Here is a 16518-nt window from a genome sequence, read left to right as displayed (position 1 = left end):
CCTTGAAAACTGAAGCAATGCCAAAATAGTATGTCAGCTTCTTAGTTGCCCTTTTGGAGTAAATATGGCAAAAACTACAACAAACAACTTTTCCAGACATATTTATCAAGCAACTACTACTATGCATGATATCTTCGGCTAATTACACGAGATTATATTAGATAAAAACTACTCAGTGATACAAAAGCATGTGATCTAGGAAACAGGAAAATCCTGAAAAGGAACGAAAGAAGTAAGAGGATGACACGCTGTACAGTGGACCTGGAGAACAACCATACCAAACACCACCAATAGAATAAGGGCTCAAAGAGAAAGGACACCCCAGGAGGAAAAAGTGGGTTAAGGAAGAATCTAGGGAATACTTCTAGGGAAGAAAAACTGAGTTTCTGATCACTACAAACAGTACAAAAGAAAAAGAAAATGCAACAGGAAAAACTAGAAAATAGAAAAGCCTAAGGAAATGTGACTGCCACATTGGAAAACAGTGTGATAGTTCCTTAAAATGTTAAACATAGAGGAACCATTCACTCACCAGTTCTATTTCTAAGTATATACCCAAATTAACTGAAAATATATGTCCACACAAAATCTTGTACATGAATATTCATAGAAGCATTATTCACAATACTCAAAAAAGTAGAAACAACCCAAATGTTCAACTAATGAATATAAACAAATCATAGCATATCCATACAATGAATATTTTTCAGAAATAAAAAGGAATGAAGTACTGATACATACTACAACATGGATGAACTTTGAAGACATTATGCTAAGTGAAAGAAGCCAATCACAAAAGGCCACCTATTGGGAAGCAGATGTGGCTCAAGCAATTGGGCTTCCATCTACCGTATAGGGGGTCCAGGGTTCAATTCCCAGGGCCTCCTGGAGAAGGTGAGCTGGTCTCATGGTGAGCTGGCCCACATGACAAGCTGGCCCACATAGCAAGCTGGCCACAAAGAATGCTAGTCTATGCAGAGTGCTGACCCATGCAGTGTGCTGGCCCACGCAGAGAGCTGGCCTGCACAGAAAACTGGTGCAGCAAGATGACGCAACATAAAGAGACACAGAGGGGAGACAATAAGAGATGCAGCAGACCAGGGAGCTGAGGTGGCATAAGAGATTGAGCACCTCTTTCCCACTCTGGAAGGTGCCAGGATCAGTTCCCAGTGCCACCTAAAGAGAAGACAAGCAGACACAGAACACAAAGCAAGTGGACACAGAAAGCAGACAACAAGCACAAATAAATATAACAATGAGGGGGATGGGGAGAAATAAGTAAATCTTTTTTTAAAAAAGTCACATATTGTATAAATCCATTTTCTTGACATGTTAAATCAGAGATTGCCTAGAGGGAAGAGATATATAAGGACTTACTCTAATGGGTACAGGGTTTCCTTTGTGGGTGATAAAAAATTTTTTAAATAAAATAAAAAAGAAGACAAGCACGCAATGAACATACACAGAGAGCAGACGCAAGCACAAACAATGGGGGAGGGGAATAAATAAAAATCAATCTTAAAAATGTTGTTTTAAAAATGGTATAATTATATTAGTATAATAGCAGGAGGGAGATGGGGATGATAGAACAAGTCCCAATCCACCAAAATCCACAATAAATATCTGAAATTAATATTTTAAGAAATAGACAAAAGCATACTAATTAAAAATATTACAAGGACTACTGGGAAACAGCTGTCCTCATTAAGGTTGCCTCTGAGAAGCAGGATTGAAGCATAGGAGATTGGTTTCCCTCGTAAGTCATTCGTATTTCCTTAATTTCATTAAATCACATGAACACATTACCTTCTAAAACTAAAAAACATGTTTTAGGCAAAAGAGAGACTGAAGAGTACTTAGTTTAGGAGCAGGATGAAACCTTGCGCTCTTAAAGAGGTAAAAGGCACAGGCTTCACTGACATTGACGCACTCTGCGCCTCTGATCTCTCAAGAGAACAGGTTTTCTCATCTAAGATGTTAGAAAAATGGAAAGTAAAAGGAAAAAATAAGTTATCCTTTTTCTTTCCCATGAATTAAGCATGAATTTCCAGCAGGAACACAGATAACATTTACTTGACACTATAGATCATTTCTTAAATACACAAACCATGGGAATTATTTTCAAATGCTCCTAATTGCTGATTAGTGATGACTACTAGTATTTTACCTCAGATTGCGAAGAAAGGAGCTCTCTCTCATCTTTGCACTTACTCTCTAACTCACATTCAGAAAATTAACATTTTGGTAATCTACACGTTGAAAAACAAGAGCAATTTTCTAGAGTGCTTCAAATCTTATTTTAATTCTAACACTTATGCTAAAGCCAATGTTAATTTAGATATGTACAAAAAATGCCATTCCATAATAGAAATAATTAAACCTTTAACAGATTTAGTCAAGCCTTTTCCATTTCACTAACAGCTATCTTCCCATCTTTAGCCACCATTCTCTTTTATAACCATTTCCAAAAAAAGGGATAGAATTCAGTCTAAAAAAACAACATAACCAGAAACTAAGTAATATAAGTACATCTCAGCAACCCTTCAGACAGGGAAACACTTTTTCTAAAAATGGCAGCAACACATTTCTAACACACCTTCTAATAATGAGACCTACACAGCAATTTGCCAAAAGCTCTCCTAATCTTTATTCCCATTTCTAAAGGTTCAAAGCTTTGAAACTCTTAGAAAGCTATAGCTTCATGCAGCTTTTCTCTTTTGAGCTTTATCTTTCATATGGTATAGAAAGAAATTTATTCATTCAACAAATATTTCTTGTCTCCAAACACAAGGCACCATTCTAGGCACTTAGGATACATCAATAAACTTTCTCTTTTTTTCTTTGTTTTGTTGTGTTTTCTTTGCTTTTTTTTTTTTTTTTGTATTTTTTGTTTCCTTTTTCTTTTTCTTATTATTTTCCACAATGAAAATATTTCTTACTATATGCCAAGTACTACTGTAGGAATCATGGGGAACAGTGTTCCATTCCTCAAGTAACTGACAAATTAATTATTCTGTTCATATTAAAAATTAAAGCAACTTGAAATTTTTTACCAAACTCCCATAGGAGTTTGTAATCCTTACGTACTTAAAAATTCCATTTTTATGTACTTAATCTATAAATGTATTGACTTTATAAAACAACACATTCAAGGTTATTATATGAAAGCAAAAGATTAGAAACATCTTGTTAAACTAGGGTATATATAGTCATACAAAAAGGATACTATTCAGCCAATTAATAAGAAAATAAGAAAAAGATAGGTCTTAATTGTTATGAAACAATCTCCAATATATATCAAGTGGGGGAAAAAACAAGATGCATAATAATGTGTATGTAGCATATAACACCAATTCTCTAAAATGGAGAAAAAAAGTATATACTTGCCTGTTATATACAGCTCTCTATGGAAGGATACACAAGAAACAAATGCTAGCTGTCTCCAGGAAAGGGAACTAGCAGTTGCATATCAGGAGCATGGGGACAACTTCACTGAATACCTTTCAAATTTTGAACCATGTGAGTATATTTTTTAAGTAAAATATGTAAATAAGCATGTGACTGTGTCTAGCACATAGTTCCCAATTAATAGTACTATAGTTATTATTATGCATTATATAGAAATGATAAATAAATGCTATATATTATTATATAATCCCTACCAACTCAAAGATTGTCCCTTCTCTTCAAAGTTTAAATAATGTATAAAGTGTAAAAGGTCTAGAATTCCAACAGGAGTAAACTGTGCCTATAGTAGTGTCAGTCTACTGCCAGGCATAACTCATGTACTTCCAACTCTGTCTCCACAAAATCAGAAAGTCTAGCAGTAGCAATTTATTTGACTCAGCTCAATAAAATAAATGTTTTTTAAAAAGTCTAAAGTGCCAATCTATAAGCAAAGGGTCAGTTCCTTTTCTCTATAGATTTCAGCTGCTCAGGAACTTTTTAGCTTACTTCCTAATGGTCAACTACCAACCAATTTCTAAAAAGGTGAGTTCCAAATAACCCAATTCCACACTGATGCAAAACAGTTACTCTTAAAAAATTTTTTTTTTAAACTGAAGGCTGTCAGTTCCAGGCATGAGCAAATGTCCAATACATACCTGACTAACTGGTTGTACCTATAGTAAACAAAATACTGCCATGAGCTATGAAGTTTGCTACCATATATTAAAAAGAATAAAACATTTCACAACCCATAGGAAGAAAGATGGAGAGAAAAAACAATTCTTAATAATGGCTAATTTGGAGAACCACCTTCTAATATTACCTGGGTTATAAATACAACAGATTTATTTAGGAACTGTTATAATGCTCTGAACATCAAACAAAAAATACCACATATTACTTATTTTTCTTCTTGCACTGGCATAAATTATTTTTATTTTCAATGGATCTCTTAAGATGTTTTCCCTGAAATCGTAAAACATTTTTTGCAGATTTTTTAAAATATAACTGTAAGTGGTTAAATACTGTATTTGCTATTAGGCATGCATGGAACAAATTTCAAAAGCACTACTAATGATGTCTTACACAGTATCACCACCATACGGTCCTGTCCTGAACTCTACACTGCTAAGTTATCAATGAAAAACTACACTAAGAACAAAACCCACTTTAGCTTATCACTGGAATCCAAGTGTTAAAATAACAACAATCTATTCCCTCTAATATTTATAGTAAAGAGTAAGGGCTCTGGAATTAGAATGCCTGGGTTTAAATTCTTCCTAGAGAGGGTACGTTGAACAAATTGCTTCACCTCTCTGAATCTCATATAACTCATCTATAAAGTGCGGTTAATAGTATTAACTACTTTGCAGATTTGCTGTGATGATTAAAATGAGGTACTGCATGTAAAGAATTTGACAGTTTAGTACATAGTAAACACTCAATAGGCATATCACACATTAATCACTTTCTTATTATTTGTGGCCACTTCTATTAAAGCAAACTATTTATTTTTAGCTTTCTATGTCGAGGACTGAGCCATTATACAGTTAATGGTAATGAAAAATGAGTACAAACTTTAAAGCTTTGTACCAGTGTTATTAGTATTTTTACCTGCATACCACCTTTCTGACTTAGGGCATGCCTATTCAATTCTGGACCTGTGAGTTCATTTAAATTACAAAACCATCTGTGGGAGTAGATGCAGAGCAAGTGGCTGAGAGCCTGCTTCCCACGTACGAGGTCCCATCCTGGGTTTGATCCCTGGTACCTCTTAAAAACAAATCAAACAGACAAATGAAAAAACATTGGGAAACGATTGGGCTCGACTGATAGAGCATCCGTGTAACACATGGGGGGTCCAGGGTTCAAACCCATGGTCTCCTGACCCATGTGGTAAGTTGGCCCATACACAGTGCTGATGCACGCAAGAAGTGCCATGCCACACAGGGTGTCCCCGGCATAGGGGAGCCCCACGAGCAAGGAGCACACCCCATATGGAGAGTAGCCCAGCACAAAAAAGTGCAGCCTGCCCAGGAATGGCACCGCACACACAGAAAGCTGATGCAGCAAGATGACACAACAAAAAGAGACAGAGACTCCCAGTGCCACTGACAAGAATACAAGTGGACACAAAAGAACACACTACAAATGGACAGAGAGAGCAGACAATTGGGAGGTGGGAAGGGGAGACAAATACATTTTTTTTTTAAATCTTTAAAAAAAAAACAACTCTCACTGGGGAGCAGATATAACAGTGGTTGAGAGCCTGCTTCCCATGTACGAAGTCCTGGGTTCAATCCCAGTACCTCCTTTAAAAAAAAAGTTTCTAAAAAATAATAAAGGATATTTCTTTTTTTTCTTCTGGATATTTATCTTATTCCTCCTTCCTCAAAAATGTTTACTTTTTATTGCTAAATTGATTTGATATGACTATGATGAAATTAATAACTCCTGACCATATTAATAAGGAAATATGTTAAGGATTTAAATTTGTGCCACTGTTGTCCATGATACCCTGCAGACAAAAAAAAAAGTTGGTTTGGAGAATTAGTTTCAAGAGAACAATATAAATTGTCTTAACAGTATCAAACCAAAATGCTAAGAAAACTCTTCAAAACAAAAATGAAAGATTCAACCATTTACAAAACTGTAACTTAGAAATCCTATGAAAGTAAACCTTTCTCCCCAAAATATAAGCAAAAGTGGTAATGGGGAATAAAAGCTAAGAGCCCATATCTACAAAGTTATGTCTTTATATCTTGTACCAAACCATGTGCATTAAAAACAAGTATAGGGAAACGGACTTGGCCCAGTGGTTAGGGCGTCCGTCTACCACATGGGAGGTCCGCAGTTCAAACCCCGGGTCCTCCTTGACCGGTGTGGAGCTGGCCCATGCGCAGTGCTGATGCGCGCAAGGAGTGCTGCACCACGCAGGGTGTCCCCGGCGTAGGAGAGCACCACGCGCAGGGAGTGCGCCCTGTAGGGAGAGCCACCCAGCGTGAAAGAAGGTGCAGCCTGCCCAGGAATGGCACCGCCCACACTTCCTGTGCTGCTGACAACAGAAGCGGCCAAAGAAACAAGACGCAGCAAATAGACACAGAGAACAGACAACCAGGGGAGGAGGGGGAATTAAATAAATAAATAAATCTTAAAAAAAAAAAAAGCAAGTATATATTGGAACTTACTTAATGTCCATTATATGCTGGGTATTAATAAATTTAATAAAACGTAGAATAAAATCTCACTTAATAATGAACATAATAAATATTCTTTTATTAAATTTAATGGTAGGAAATTTGGGGGGAAATTAAATTGTTCTCTTGTAACCTTATGGCCAGTTTTTTCTTGCTGTTCTATTCAAGCAGGTTTTTATATAAATATACATTTCTACATTACATTCAAACATTTCCAAATGTAAGGTGGATAATCCAAGAGAGGAGCAAAGACTGCAACCTCCACTTTAAAACCAATTTACTGTGAAAATAAAATGCTTCTATCCTTGAAATCATTCAAGAATCTCCCTTTCATTAAAATTTAAGAAAAGCTAGAAAATAATGCAAAATGTTGCAACAAATTCATTTATTCATAGTAATAATATCTAGGAAATCGGTTAGTCCTGTTAGTAACAGCATACACTCCTGTTACACCCAAGCACCCAAGTGCTTTCCCCCTCCATTCTACATTGTAGGGCAGAGCGTCACATGAGGCACCAAGGTCTCACAATCTGCCCATACCCATCCCTGTCTAAAAAACTCACTGAGTTTTATTAAAATACGGAACTGTGGTACCAGGTCAGCAAAAGAATGTTTCACAGCCTTCTCTATACACAAAGCACACACACAAAAAGCATTTCCCCAGTCTAAGACTCTGCTGCTGACCCTTACTAAAACTCTGGGTTTTCCCAGCCTTGATGTTTCTCCAAAATAGTACCCCACACCTACAACTTTCCCAGTACAAGGGAAAGACAGCACAGTGTGACAAGTCCTGATTTTTGGCTATAACTATATACCAGGAAAATAGCAGTGTTTTCCATTTACTAAATGTGGTTCCCAATCAGCCATAAATTGATTTGTAAATCTCTGGGTTTCCTTGAAGTTCTTTCCTAGCGCCTGTGCCTTACAGTCATTTCACAATTAGCATTCTACAAGTTCACACAAAAAGAGTATGCTATTCTTACCAAGTGTTGTTTTTTTAATCCCCCCCCCCAACCCCGACATAATGTTTTAATAACTTGGTAAGTTTGATTGGGAAAGGAAAGAAAATGACTAAAATAAGGTTCTGGCTTTAAGTCTCACACATGAGCTCTCTTCACATTAACATGATTAATCAAGAAATTAGCTAAAATCTAAAAACATTTTGTAGATGTCACAGAAAGACTAAAGTTTCTTGGGGAATTGGTTTTAATCACCATGCTACTTACTGCTGCAGAGTAATATGTACCATTAATTAGTATTTCTTCACTAATAAAAAATTTTATCTGAAAAATTTCCACGAGGAAACAACTTAATACTCATCAACATTTTTTCCTCTTTCCAAATCTTAGATTTAAATATTTAACCTAGGCAATTAGCTAAATTTTCTCCAATGGTATACCAAAAGGATTTATTACAAATATTTTAACCAAATTCACAATAGACACAGTCCTTTACTTTCTCTATTTTGAGTAAAATACCATGTAATTCCCAAGAAGGAACTGGAGAGATTTTAGCTTACATTTAAAAACATACAAACTTGGATGTGAACAAAAGAGACGTTGGTTTCACCACAGTAAGTAAACAGAAATATTCAAATATACTGATTTAAACTCGGGAAAAATGCCTTAAATGCAACAAAAAAGGCAAAAGAACATTCATTATAAAATCAACTTTTAATTTCTGCTGGAACTTTCACAAAGCAAGTGAAGGCTACTACTATTATTAACTATAACTTTAAAGGTAAGGTTTATCTAAAAATAATCATTACTTACAAAAAATAATTTTAAGCATGTACCAAAAAGTAAATTAATAGCTATATCAAATATCTAAAATTATGTCACAGTTTAATCCAAAACAATTTTTTTCATTGTTTTCAAATAAATTAGCATGAAATTATTATAACTAGGTTTCCAGTGTGTGACTTTTAAATTTCCTCTAAAAATTTTCTTCTTTGGAGTTTCAATGGAAAGCATTTAAAGAAAAACCTCTAGTTTACTGCTCCCAAACATAAATCCACATTTTTGGTGGAGAAACTTTAGAACTGTGCAGTTAATAGGCTGGAAAGTTAAATACCACTGCCAGTAACTGCTGTCTGCCAAAGTTCAAGGGAAATCTATTGTATATTAAATAACAAAAAGGGAAGTCATCTAACCTCTCATCCAGCACTTTCTCAACTTTCCCATTACAATTAACAAAATGCATAACACAGCACTCAAGTCTACCAAACCAATAACATCAGAGTTTATTTTTAACTCCTGACTCCTTCACAAATATCCTCTTTAAACTCAGTCCTGCAGTTCTTCATTCACAATCTCTCTAATCTGTTTCTTTCATTCCATTTTCACATTTTACTTTATTCCCCTTATCATTCACAATATTCCCTAACACCTTTCCATCTCCCCTGAAAGGGCTCTAATGTCTCATTTAATTAGCTGCCCAAATCATCCTCAACTTCTTGTTCAGCAGCCTACAGTGAATGAATCTCCACCAACCTCTCATAAACCCCTCTGACCACCAGAGCTAACCTTATCATATTTCTCAAATTCCATCTCTTATCTTCCTATTTCGGTCCCTTTAATTGAGATTTGCCATCTTATTTGCTGTCTCCCATACAAAAATTGCCATCTCTATGCCTCTGTCTACTCCTTTCATCTAGAACCCTTCATGTTTCTCCATCAATTTGTTATTGCTTCCTTTAACATCTGTCTTAAAATTCACCTTCTACAGAAAGTCTTCCCTCTCCAACACATCTACCTTACCCCTTTATTCTTTGTCTCTCAGAACAAAGGATTACAGTTGTATTTATCACCTTGCAGTCATCATGCAACTGGTTTCATATTTTATCCCGTAAGCCTGCCTCCACAACTAAATGATAGGCTCATGAGGCCAAGAACCATAAAGTCTTACGAATCTCTGTTTTGAACAGGGCTCCTTAGTCCCCTAGCATTCAAATAACTTCTTCAGGGCTCCCCTTTCTTCTTAAAATGCCTTTCAAATCAAGGTTGTCAAAAATACCTAATTAGCACTAAACTCTAACTTTTTAAATGTTAAATTGATAGAAAACCAAACATTTTCATCTACCCACTTTTTAAGTTACTCTATCCTCAATCAATATCCATACTATCAAGAATTAGGGAGTCATTTTCAAAGAAAATCCTGGAAACAAAAGGAAAAGTCCAAAATTTTGGCATAAGAAGTTACTCTGTTTTGTTCTCTGAAGCAGATTTAATTAATTAATGACCTAAATTGATATCAAGTAGTTTTTAAACTATATTACCAAGATGTAAAACACAAGCACTCCAGTACCACAAGAGCCTCTTAAGTGGCTATTACAAGATTTGCTTCATCATAGCTGAAAATTACCCCAGAATTTTAAACTATTCCTTTCAAGTGACCCCATGAGGTGCTTAGAAAGCCTGGCCATTCCTTTAAAGATGCATAATCAGCTTGCCTCTTTACATAACCTACATTCTCTACCAGCTGGTCACCAGGCTGGGGGGCAGAATTAACTTTCAAAAATAATATCCCATTTAGCTATAACCTTTGACTACCCTGTTTCAGGCAAGTTCCAGATGACAACATGATTTGAAATCCTGAATTCAATTAAAAGTAACCACTTTATGCTGGTCAAGAATATATATAGTCTTTTTCATATAACACCACACACTTAAAAAAAAAAAAGAATTTGTCTTTGACCTCCTCAAGCCCCTTTCTGGAGGAAAAAGGAAACAATGCACACATCTCTGGCAAAATCTGAAAGTATGTTTAAATAAACTGTCATTAAACACATATCAAATATACAATAAACATCTCCACAAATAGAGATACATCGGAACACTGGATACTTAGTACACCAACCACCAAGAACATAGACTTTTCAGCACAAATCCAGGACAAGAGTGCAGTCTGGCAACAACCCCACCAGGACACAGCCCAAATATCCCTATTACATCCAGGGCCACAGGCTTCTGCAAACCTATGACAGATAGACTTAAATCCATACTCTTTCTAAATGTAACAGGAAACCGATGTAAGAGTATTTTAAATAGTCCTAAAAAGGGACTCCTGTCCTCTAGCACACTTAAGTAATGAATGCAATGACTCCGCAAAATTGAACTTAAATGACAAAGAATCAGACAGTTAACATTTAACTTAGTATCTGGCAATATGAGATTACAAACCTCAAAACTTGGACCAACTTCCAAGTTAACTTTTGATTAAACAAATTAAACCGTGGTAAACTGGTAATGTCAAAATGGAAAGATAAATGACAATACATTAAACCACTAATCCAACTTAAGACAATGCATGTTGAGACGCTACTGCTGCTGGACAGCTATTGGCTCCCACCGGCCCCTTCCAAAGAGAGGAAATCAATGCTCACCTCCAACCGTGAGTGCTCTTTCACCCGCAGATTAAGAACAATACTTTGTACAGTCATACAGCCAAGAAAAAAAAAATGTTAGGAGACTGTGACATTTAGATTCTCCATTAAATAGACAAAATTATACTTAATATCCTCCCTCATTCAAAAAAACATACACTCTGCAAACATACATAATTGGCTTATAAAACAAGTCTTCTCTTTATTCAAAAGGATGAGCGAGTAAACACATCACTATTTTAACGTGGATACACTCAAACACTTGATAAAGCCGACTACCAACAGCAAGAAAAGTATTATGAAAGGTTTCAAATCAAATCATCCAAATAAAAATCATATTCTGCCAACTCAAGGTTAATGAGACCGGGGAAGAGGATACCAGAGGAGAAAAGAGGGAGCTGCCTCATCCTTGATTGAAGACTGGTTTGCCCTTTTCCATTACACAGGAGGTCCAATATTTCAAAATCCTGAGATTTCAGGGTTTCAGATTTTAAGGGTGAAGTGGAGAAGGGGTGTGAAATAAAATCAATACTCACTGCTAACTTTCATGCTGCCAAAAGCTGAAGGCTGCTGCACTGGCTTGCAGCTCTCCGCAAAGGAGGTGGTTCTGGGCCGCCCTGACATGATCCTCTCTTCCCGAAACACCTTCTTTTCCTTCTTTCCTCCTTTTCTTCCTTCTGCTTTGTGTTGGGGTGTTAGGTTAATGATAAATGCAGCATTAAGTTCTCCCACAAGAAAAATAAAAAGACTTCGTTCTCTTGGCTTTTCACTCCTTTTGTATAGCAATAAAAAAGGATCGATGTATTTCTCCTTCAAGACAGATCGGTACTGATATTTAACATATAGATGATTTGGGGATGGGGAAAAAAATACAATTCTTTCCCCTCCCTTTCCTGGGGAGGGGGAGGAAAAGGAGGGATCCTAAAAATTATGTATCTCGTGAAACAAGGGGAAATACTTGATTGAAAATAAGTACTTTGAATATTATATATTCCTCGGGGATTTTTTTCCCGAGTCAATGAAGAAGGGAAGCGGCGGAAGGATCACGAGTCTCACGCTTGAAGAGAAGGGGGGATGGGAAGGAGGGAGGGAGAAAGAGGGAGGGGGTGGCTCGGAGATGCGACGGGAAACGCTGCGGCTCCGGCGGCGGCGGGATCCGGCGGGCTGACGGCGGAGGCCCGGCGAACTAGAGGGCGGCGGAGTCGCGAGTCAGTCAGAAGCGGGCGGTGGCGGCAGATCCTCTCCTCATTGCGCCAGGAGCAGCTGCAGGCGGCGGCTGGATCCAGCGGCCATGGCGGCGACGGTGGCGGAGGCAGCTCCCTTCAGACCCCAGGCAGCGGCTCCTCGACTGCTCCCCATACGCCGGGGACATGGGAACCCGGCAACAGCTTCCGTCCCTCGGGGCCCCCTCCCCGGTCCACAGCACCCAGCGCGGTCGCCCTCCCGACCCTCGTCTCTGCTCGGTGCCCGCTAAGGAAGTGTCCGCGCTTTGCCCCCAGCCCGGAGCCCTGTCAGCGGCTGCGGAGCCGGCTGCTCCTCGCTTCCCTCCTTCTTTCCTTCCTTTGTCACTCGGCCCGGGCGGCGGCGGCGGCGGCAGCACAAGCCCGCATTCGCCCGGGTCGGAGGCTGCTCTGTGTGAGGAGCGTCGTCTGCGCAGCCGCCTAGCTCTTCCCCACTCTCCCACCCCCTTCCTACTCGTCCTCCGCCTCCTTCCTCCCCCACCCAGCCTTACACCGCCCAGCGCCCCTCCGTCCGCGTAACAGGCGTCTGGGAATCGCCGGCCAGGCCCCGCACCCGCCCACTTCGGCTAGGGAGCCGAAGACCGAGCAGGGCCAATCGCGACGCCGTTTGTTTGCGGCTCCCCCGAAAAAGCCGATCGGTCGGAGGAACCAATTAAAGAGTGTTGATGGAAATCCACGCCCCAAGAGCGGAAACTGCCGAAGATAACCGAACGAGATAAAGGTGGTTTCGCCTTGTTCTGTGGCTGGCCGGAAGAGAAATTCGACAACGGCAACAGTGGCCAATCAGAGTCAACCGCCCTTACGAAAAAGCACCAAGAGTTAAGGATGGTGAACCTGAGGAAACTGCACTGTTGGAGACGCTGCTTCTTTGTAATTGGCTGAAAAACTCGGGTGCGACTGTACCGCGCTCGGTGATTGGTGAAGGGATGGGGGCTTCCGCGAATAATCTTAGCCAGTCAGAACATCTCCTACCTCGCGGTGGTGCGGAGAAAAAAGCGAAGGGAGGGCGTCTTATAAAACGCCTTCTCATTGGCTTGAAGCTTTGGAGCTAGAGTGGGGGCAAAAGGGAAAGGGGGAGGGGGCGAAGCTCGTAGCGGTAGCCAATCGGCACTCACCGCCGTCTTATCGCAAGACATAGCTGCAGTGTGATTGGCTTTCGGCCTCCGGCGTCAGGGTAAAGCTCGACTGAAGGAGTAGGCGGAGGTGCCCGCCTGACGGATTTCCCTGCGGCTGCTCCTAAGGCCGTGTGGGAGTTACCAATTAGGCGGGGCAGCCCATCCGAAACTAAGGCGGTGGTGGGACTGGGCTCTGAGCTTTCAAACGAACAGGGCATCTAGGGCTCTTCCCGCCAGTTGGAGGCTATCTGCGGGGGCGGCTAGTTATGCGTGCCCCAGCTCCCCTCAGCCCTGGGTCGCGCGCCGGTGTACCGGCGTCTTCTCAGGAAGGCCAAAAGAACCAAGGGAGCGTCCCCAGCGGGGTGCAAGTTTTCTTCCTGGCCGGGTGCTAATGTGGGAACAAAGCTGCCAAAAAGGCAGTTCTTCTGTGCGGCCGCGCCCCACCCAGCCCCCGGGGCCATTGCTGGAGTGAGGCCGACTGCTCCTAGATGCGCGCGGCCAGGCTGGACCTTCTGGAAACGCCCTCTGAGAAATGAGCTCATGCTGTTTGCCCGCGCTTCGTGGGTGCGATTGCCCAGTGCAAAAGTTGCCTCAGAAACAGGTGAGCGGAAATCCCGTCAGGTCGGATATTCTGAAGCCTCCGAGGGTCAAAATAGCCTATTGTGGTTTGGGATCCTCTGGAACTAGGGCACTCTATGAAAGTGCTATTTGAGTAGGTTCCACACATGAAGCCCACCGTTCATTCTATTTTTTTAAAAAAACTCCTTTGGTCTGCCAGATGGAAGTGAGGTATGGCTACGTCAGGATAGCCGGGAAAGTAGAAAGGACAGTTGCCATCCTGATTGTGATCCAGTGCTGCCTATGATTTCTACCTACAGTCATCCCCTTCTGTTAAGACACCTCAAAAAGCACATGTAAAAATACCCGTATTTGATCAGATTAACCCAGTTATTGCTCTGAAAAGCTGATGAAGAATTTGGGACAGAACAAGGTGAGCACTGATGGGAGATAGGAAAGGGCTAGATAAAATTTGCTGACTCCGATGTCACAGGGGCAAGACCAGTAATATCAAATCGGTGAAACTGGCCTGGTGTAAGACAATGGGAAATAACAGAGAATATGGCAAATTAAAGTGCCCATGCAGTCACCAAAGGAAGCAGCTGTTTGTCTGTTCTAGCAGACCATAGCCCTCAGGAATGTGGAATCAGTATTCTGAGATATTCTGGGTTTTTATCGCCCAAGAGAAACCCTGAAACTGGATTTCTTGTGTGAAATGTTAGCAAGCAGTACTTCTGAACACTGCAGGTCAAACGTAAAATTACCCCAACAGGTCACCGATTTGCAATCTATAACCAGAGCGTAGGCTTTTGTAGCCCAACAGCAGTAAAAGCCCTTATATTTTGCAATTGAGGGAACGTGAGGTCACTGGGTTTCATGGCCACGGTAAAGAATATTAGAAGCATATTCAATGCATGGCAACTTTGTCAGCTGAATGGTGCTTCTCCAAGCTGTTACGAAATTCCTTTAGCACTTTTCCCTTGAGTGTTAAGAGGCAAAGCTTTTTTTTTTTTAATTATTATTTTTTTTAATTACATTAAAAAAAATATGAGGTCCCATTCAACCCCACCGCCCCCGCCCCCCACTCCCCCCACAGCAACACTCTCTCCCATCATCATGACACATCCATTGCACCTGGTAAGTTCATCTCTGAGCATCACTGCACCCCACAGTCAGTGGTCCACATCATAGCCCAGACTCTCTCACGTTCCATCCAGTGGGCCCTGGGGGGATCTACAGTGTCCCGTAATTGTCCGTGAAGCACTATCCAGGACAACTCCACGTCCCGAAAACGCCTCCACATCTCATCTCTTCCTCCCGTTCCCACACCCAGCAGCCCCCATGGCTACCGTTCCCACACCCATTCCACATTTTCTCTGTGGACATTGGATTGGTTGTGTCCATTGCACACCTATGTCAAGTGAGGGCTTAGATTCCACATGGGTACTGGATGCACTCCTCCCGCTTCTAGTTGTAGACACTCTAGGCTCCATGTTGTGGTGGTTGACCTTCTTCAACTCCATGTTAGCTGAGTGGAGTAAGTCCAATAAATCAAAGTGTAGGAGCTGAAGTCTGTTGAGGCTCTGGGCCTGGGTGTCATATTATCAGTCCAGAGATTCAAATCCCCTACATATATCTTAAACCCAGCACCAACTACAATTCCAATAAAGTAGCATGCAAGTCTTGTGAAAAGAGGCAAAGCTTTAAATCCCACCTTCCTCTTCTCTACTCCCTGTCCCCACTTCCAACTATAGCAACAGAAAAATGAATAACAAATATTTAGGTTATATAAATTGGAAGCAAAGCTAGTCTTTTGTATTTAATAAAAGTACAAAAATAGTCAACCCTAAGGTTATAATTAGTAGCTTTACTGTTGCTGCTTTCAAATATTTTGAACTGATGCTGTTAAAAAAACAAAATCAGACCAAAAAGGGTAAATTTTATAAGAAAAAAAGGGGGTATGTATTGCAGTCTAAGAATTAGGGCAAGAAGAAGTGTATGAGAAAATATGAAACTTCAGAAACTAACTTTAAATGATTGCATCTCTGAAATTGCAAACATACTCTCTCCCACTTGCTGTCAGCCACTTATCAGTTTATAACAATTCTAAAAGTTGATATTTATTGAGTGTTTTCAATGTTCCCGGCACTGTTCTTAAACATTTCATAAATATTATCTCAATTTATATTTCTTAAAATCCTATGAAGTAAGTACTGTTATCACCTCTGCTCCTCAGATGAGGAAACTGAGGCCCAGAAAGTTTTCAAAAACTGAAGTAGCAAAACTGGAATTCAGAGACCCTCTACGTCGCCTCTACTTCTGCCTCACATGCAGTGCACATCTCTTCTGCTATGTCTTGCTTTATCGTATAATCTAAATCTTATGCTTTCTTACTGTGTATATATGGTTTTGAACATGCCTTCTAGTATATCAGTTTGATTTCCTCTAGGGCTCATCAGGTGGTCCCTTATAGAAATTAGTGATTCTAAGCCACAGAAACAATAAACCAAAGGATTTGGAAAAGATAATGGGTGGATAGCTGGATGGTAGAGAACTGGTGGGTCAGGTAGTAGGGG

The 16518-nt window shown here is 40.1% G+C and overlaps 1 protein-coding gene across 4 annotated transcripts in view; it reads right to left on the bottom strand.

The window, feature by feature from the left end:
- The window catches only part of GSK3B (glycogen synthase kinase 3 beta), a 269348-nt gene extending 256234 nt beyond the window's left edge, over positions 1-13114 (bottom strand). For 2 of the 4 annotated variants that reach the window (XM_058295766.2, XM_058295767.2), the window contains exon 1: positions 11565-12746. In XM_058295766.2, coding sequence (XP_058151749.1) covers positions 11565-11652 — 88 coding nt within the window. In that variant the 5' untranslated portion in view covers positions 11653-12746. Of the gene's footprint in view, positions 1-11564 lie in introns of all 4 variants that reach the window. The other 2 variants (XM_004480769.5, XM_004480768.5) reach the window with 2 other exon arrangements.
- Positions 13115-16518: the final 3404 nt, after the last annotated feature.

Source organism: Dasypus novemcinctus, chromosome 4 (genome assembly GCF_030445035.2).
Source record: "Dasypus novemcinctus isolate mDasNov1 chromosome 4, mDasNov1.1.hap2, whole genome shotgun sequence".
Lineage (NCBI taxonomy): Eukaryota > Metazoa > Chordata > Mammalia > Cingulata > Dasypodidae > Dasypus > Dasypus novemcinctus.
The sequence above is the reverse complement of the archived record's forward strand: the minus strand, read 5'-3'. Positions and strand labels throughout refer to the sequence as shown.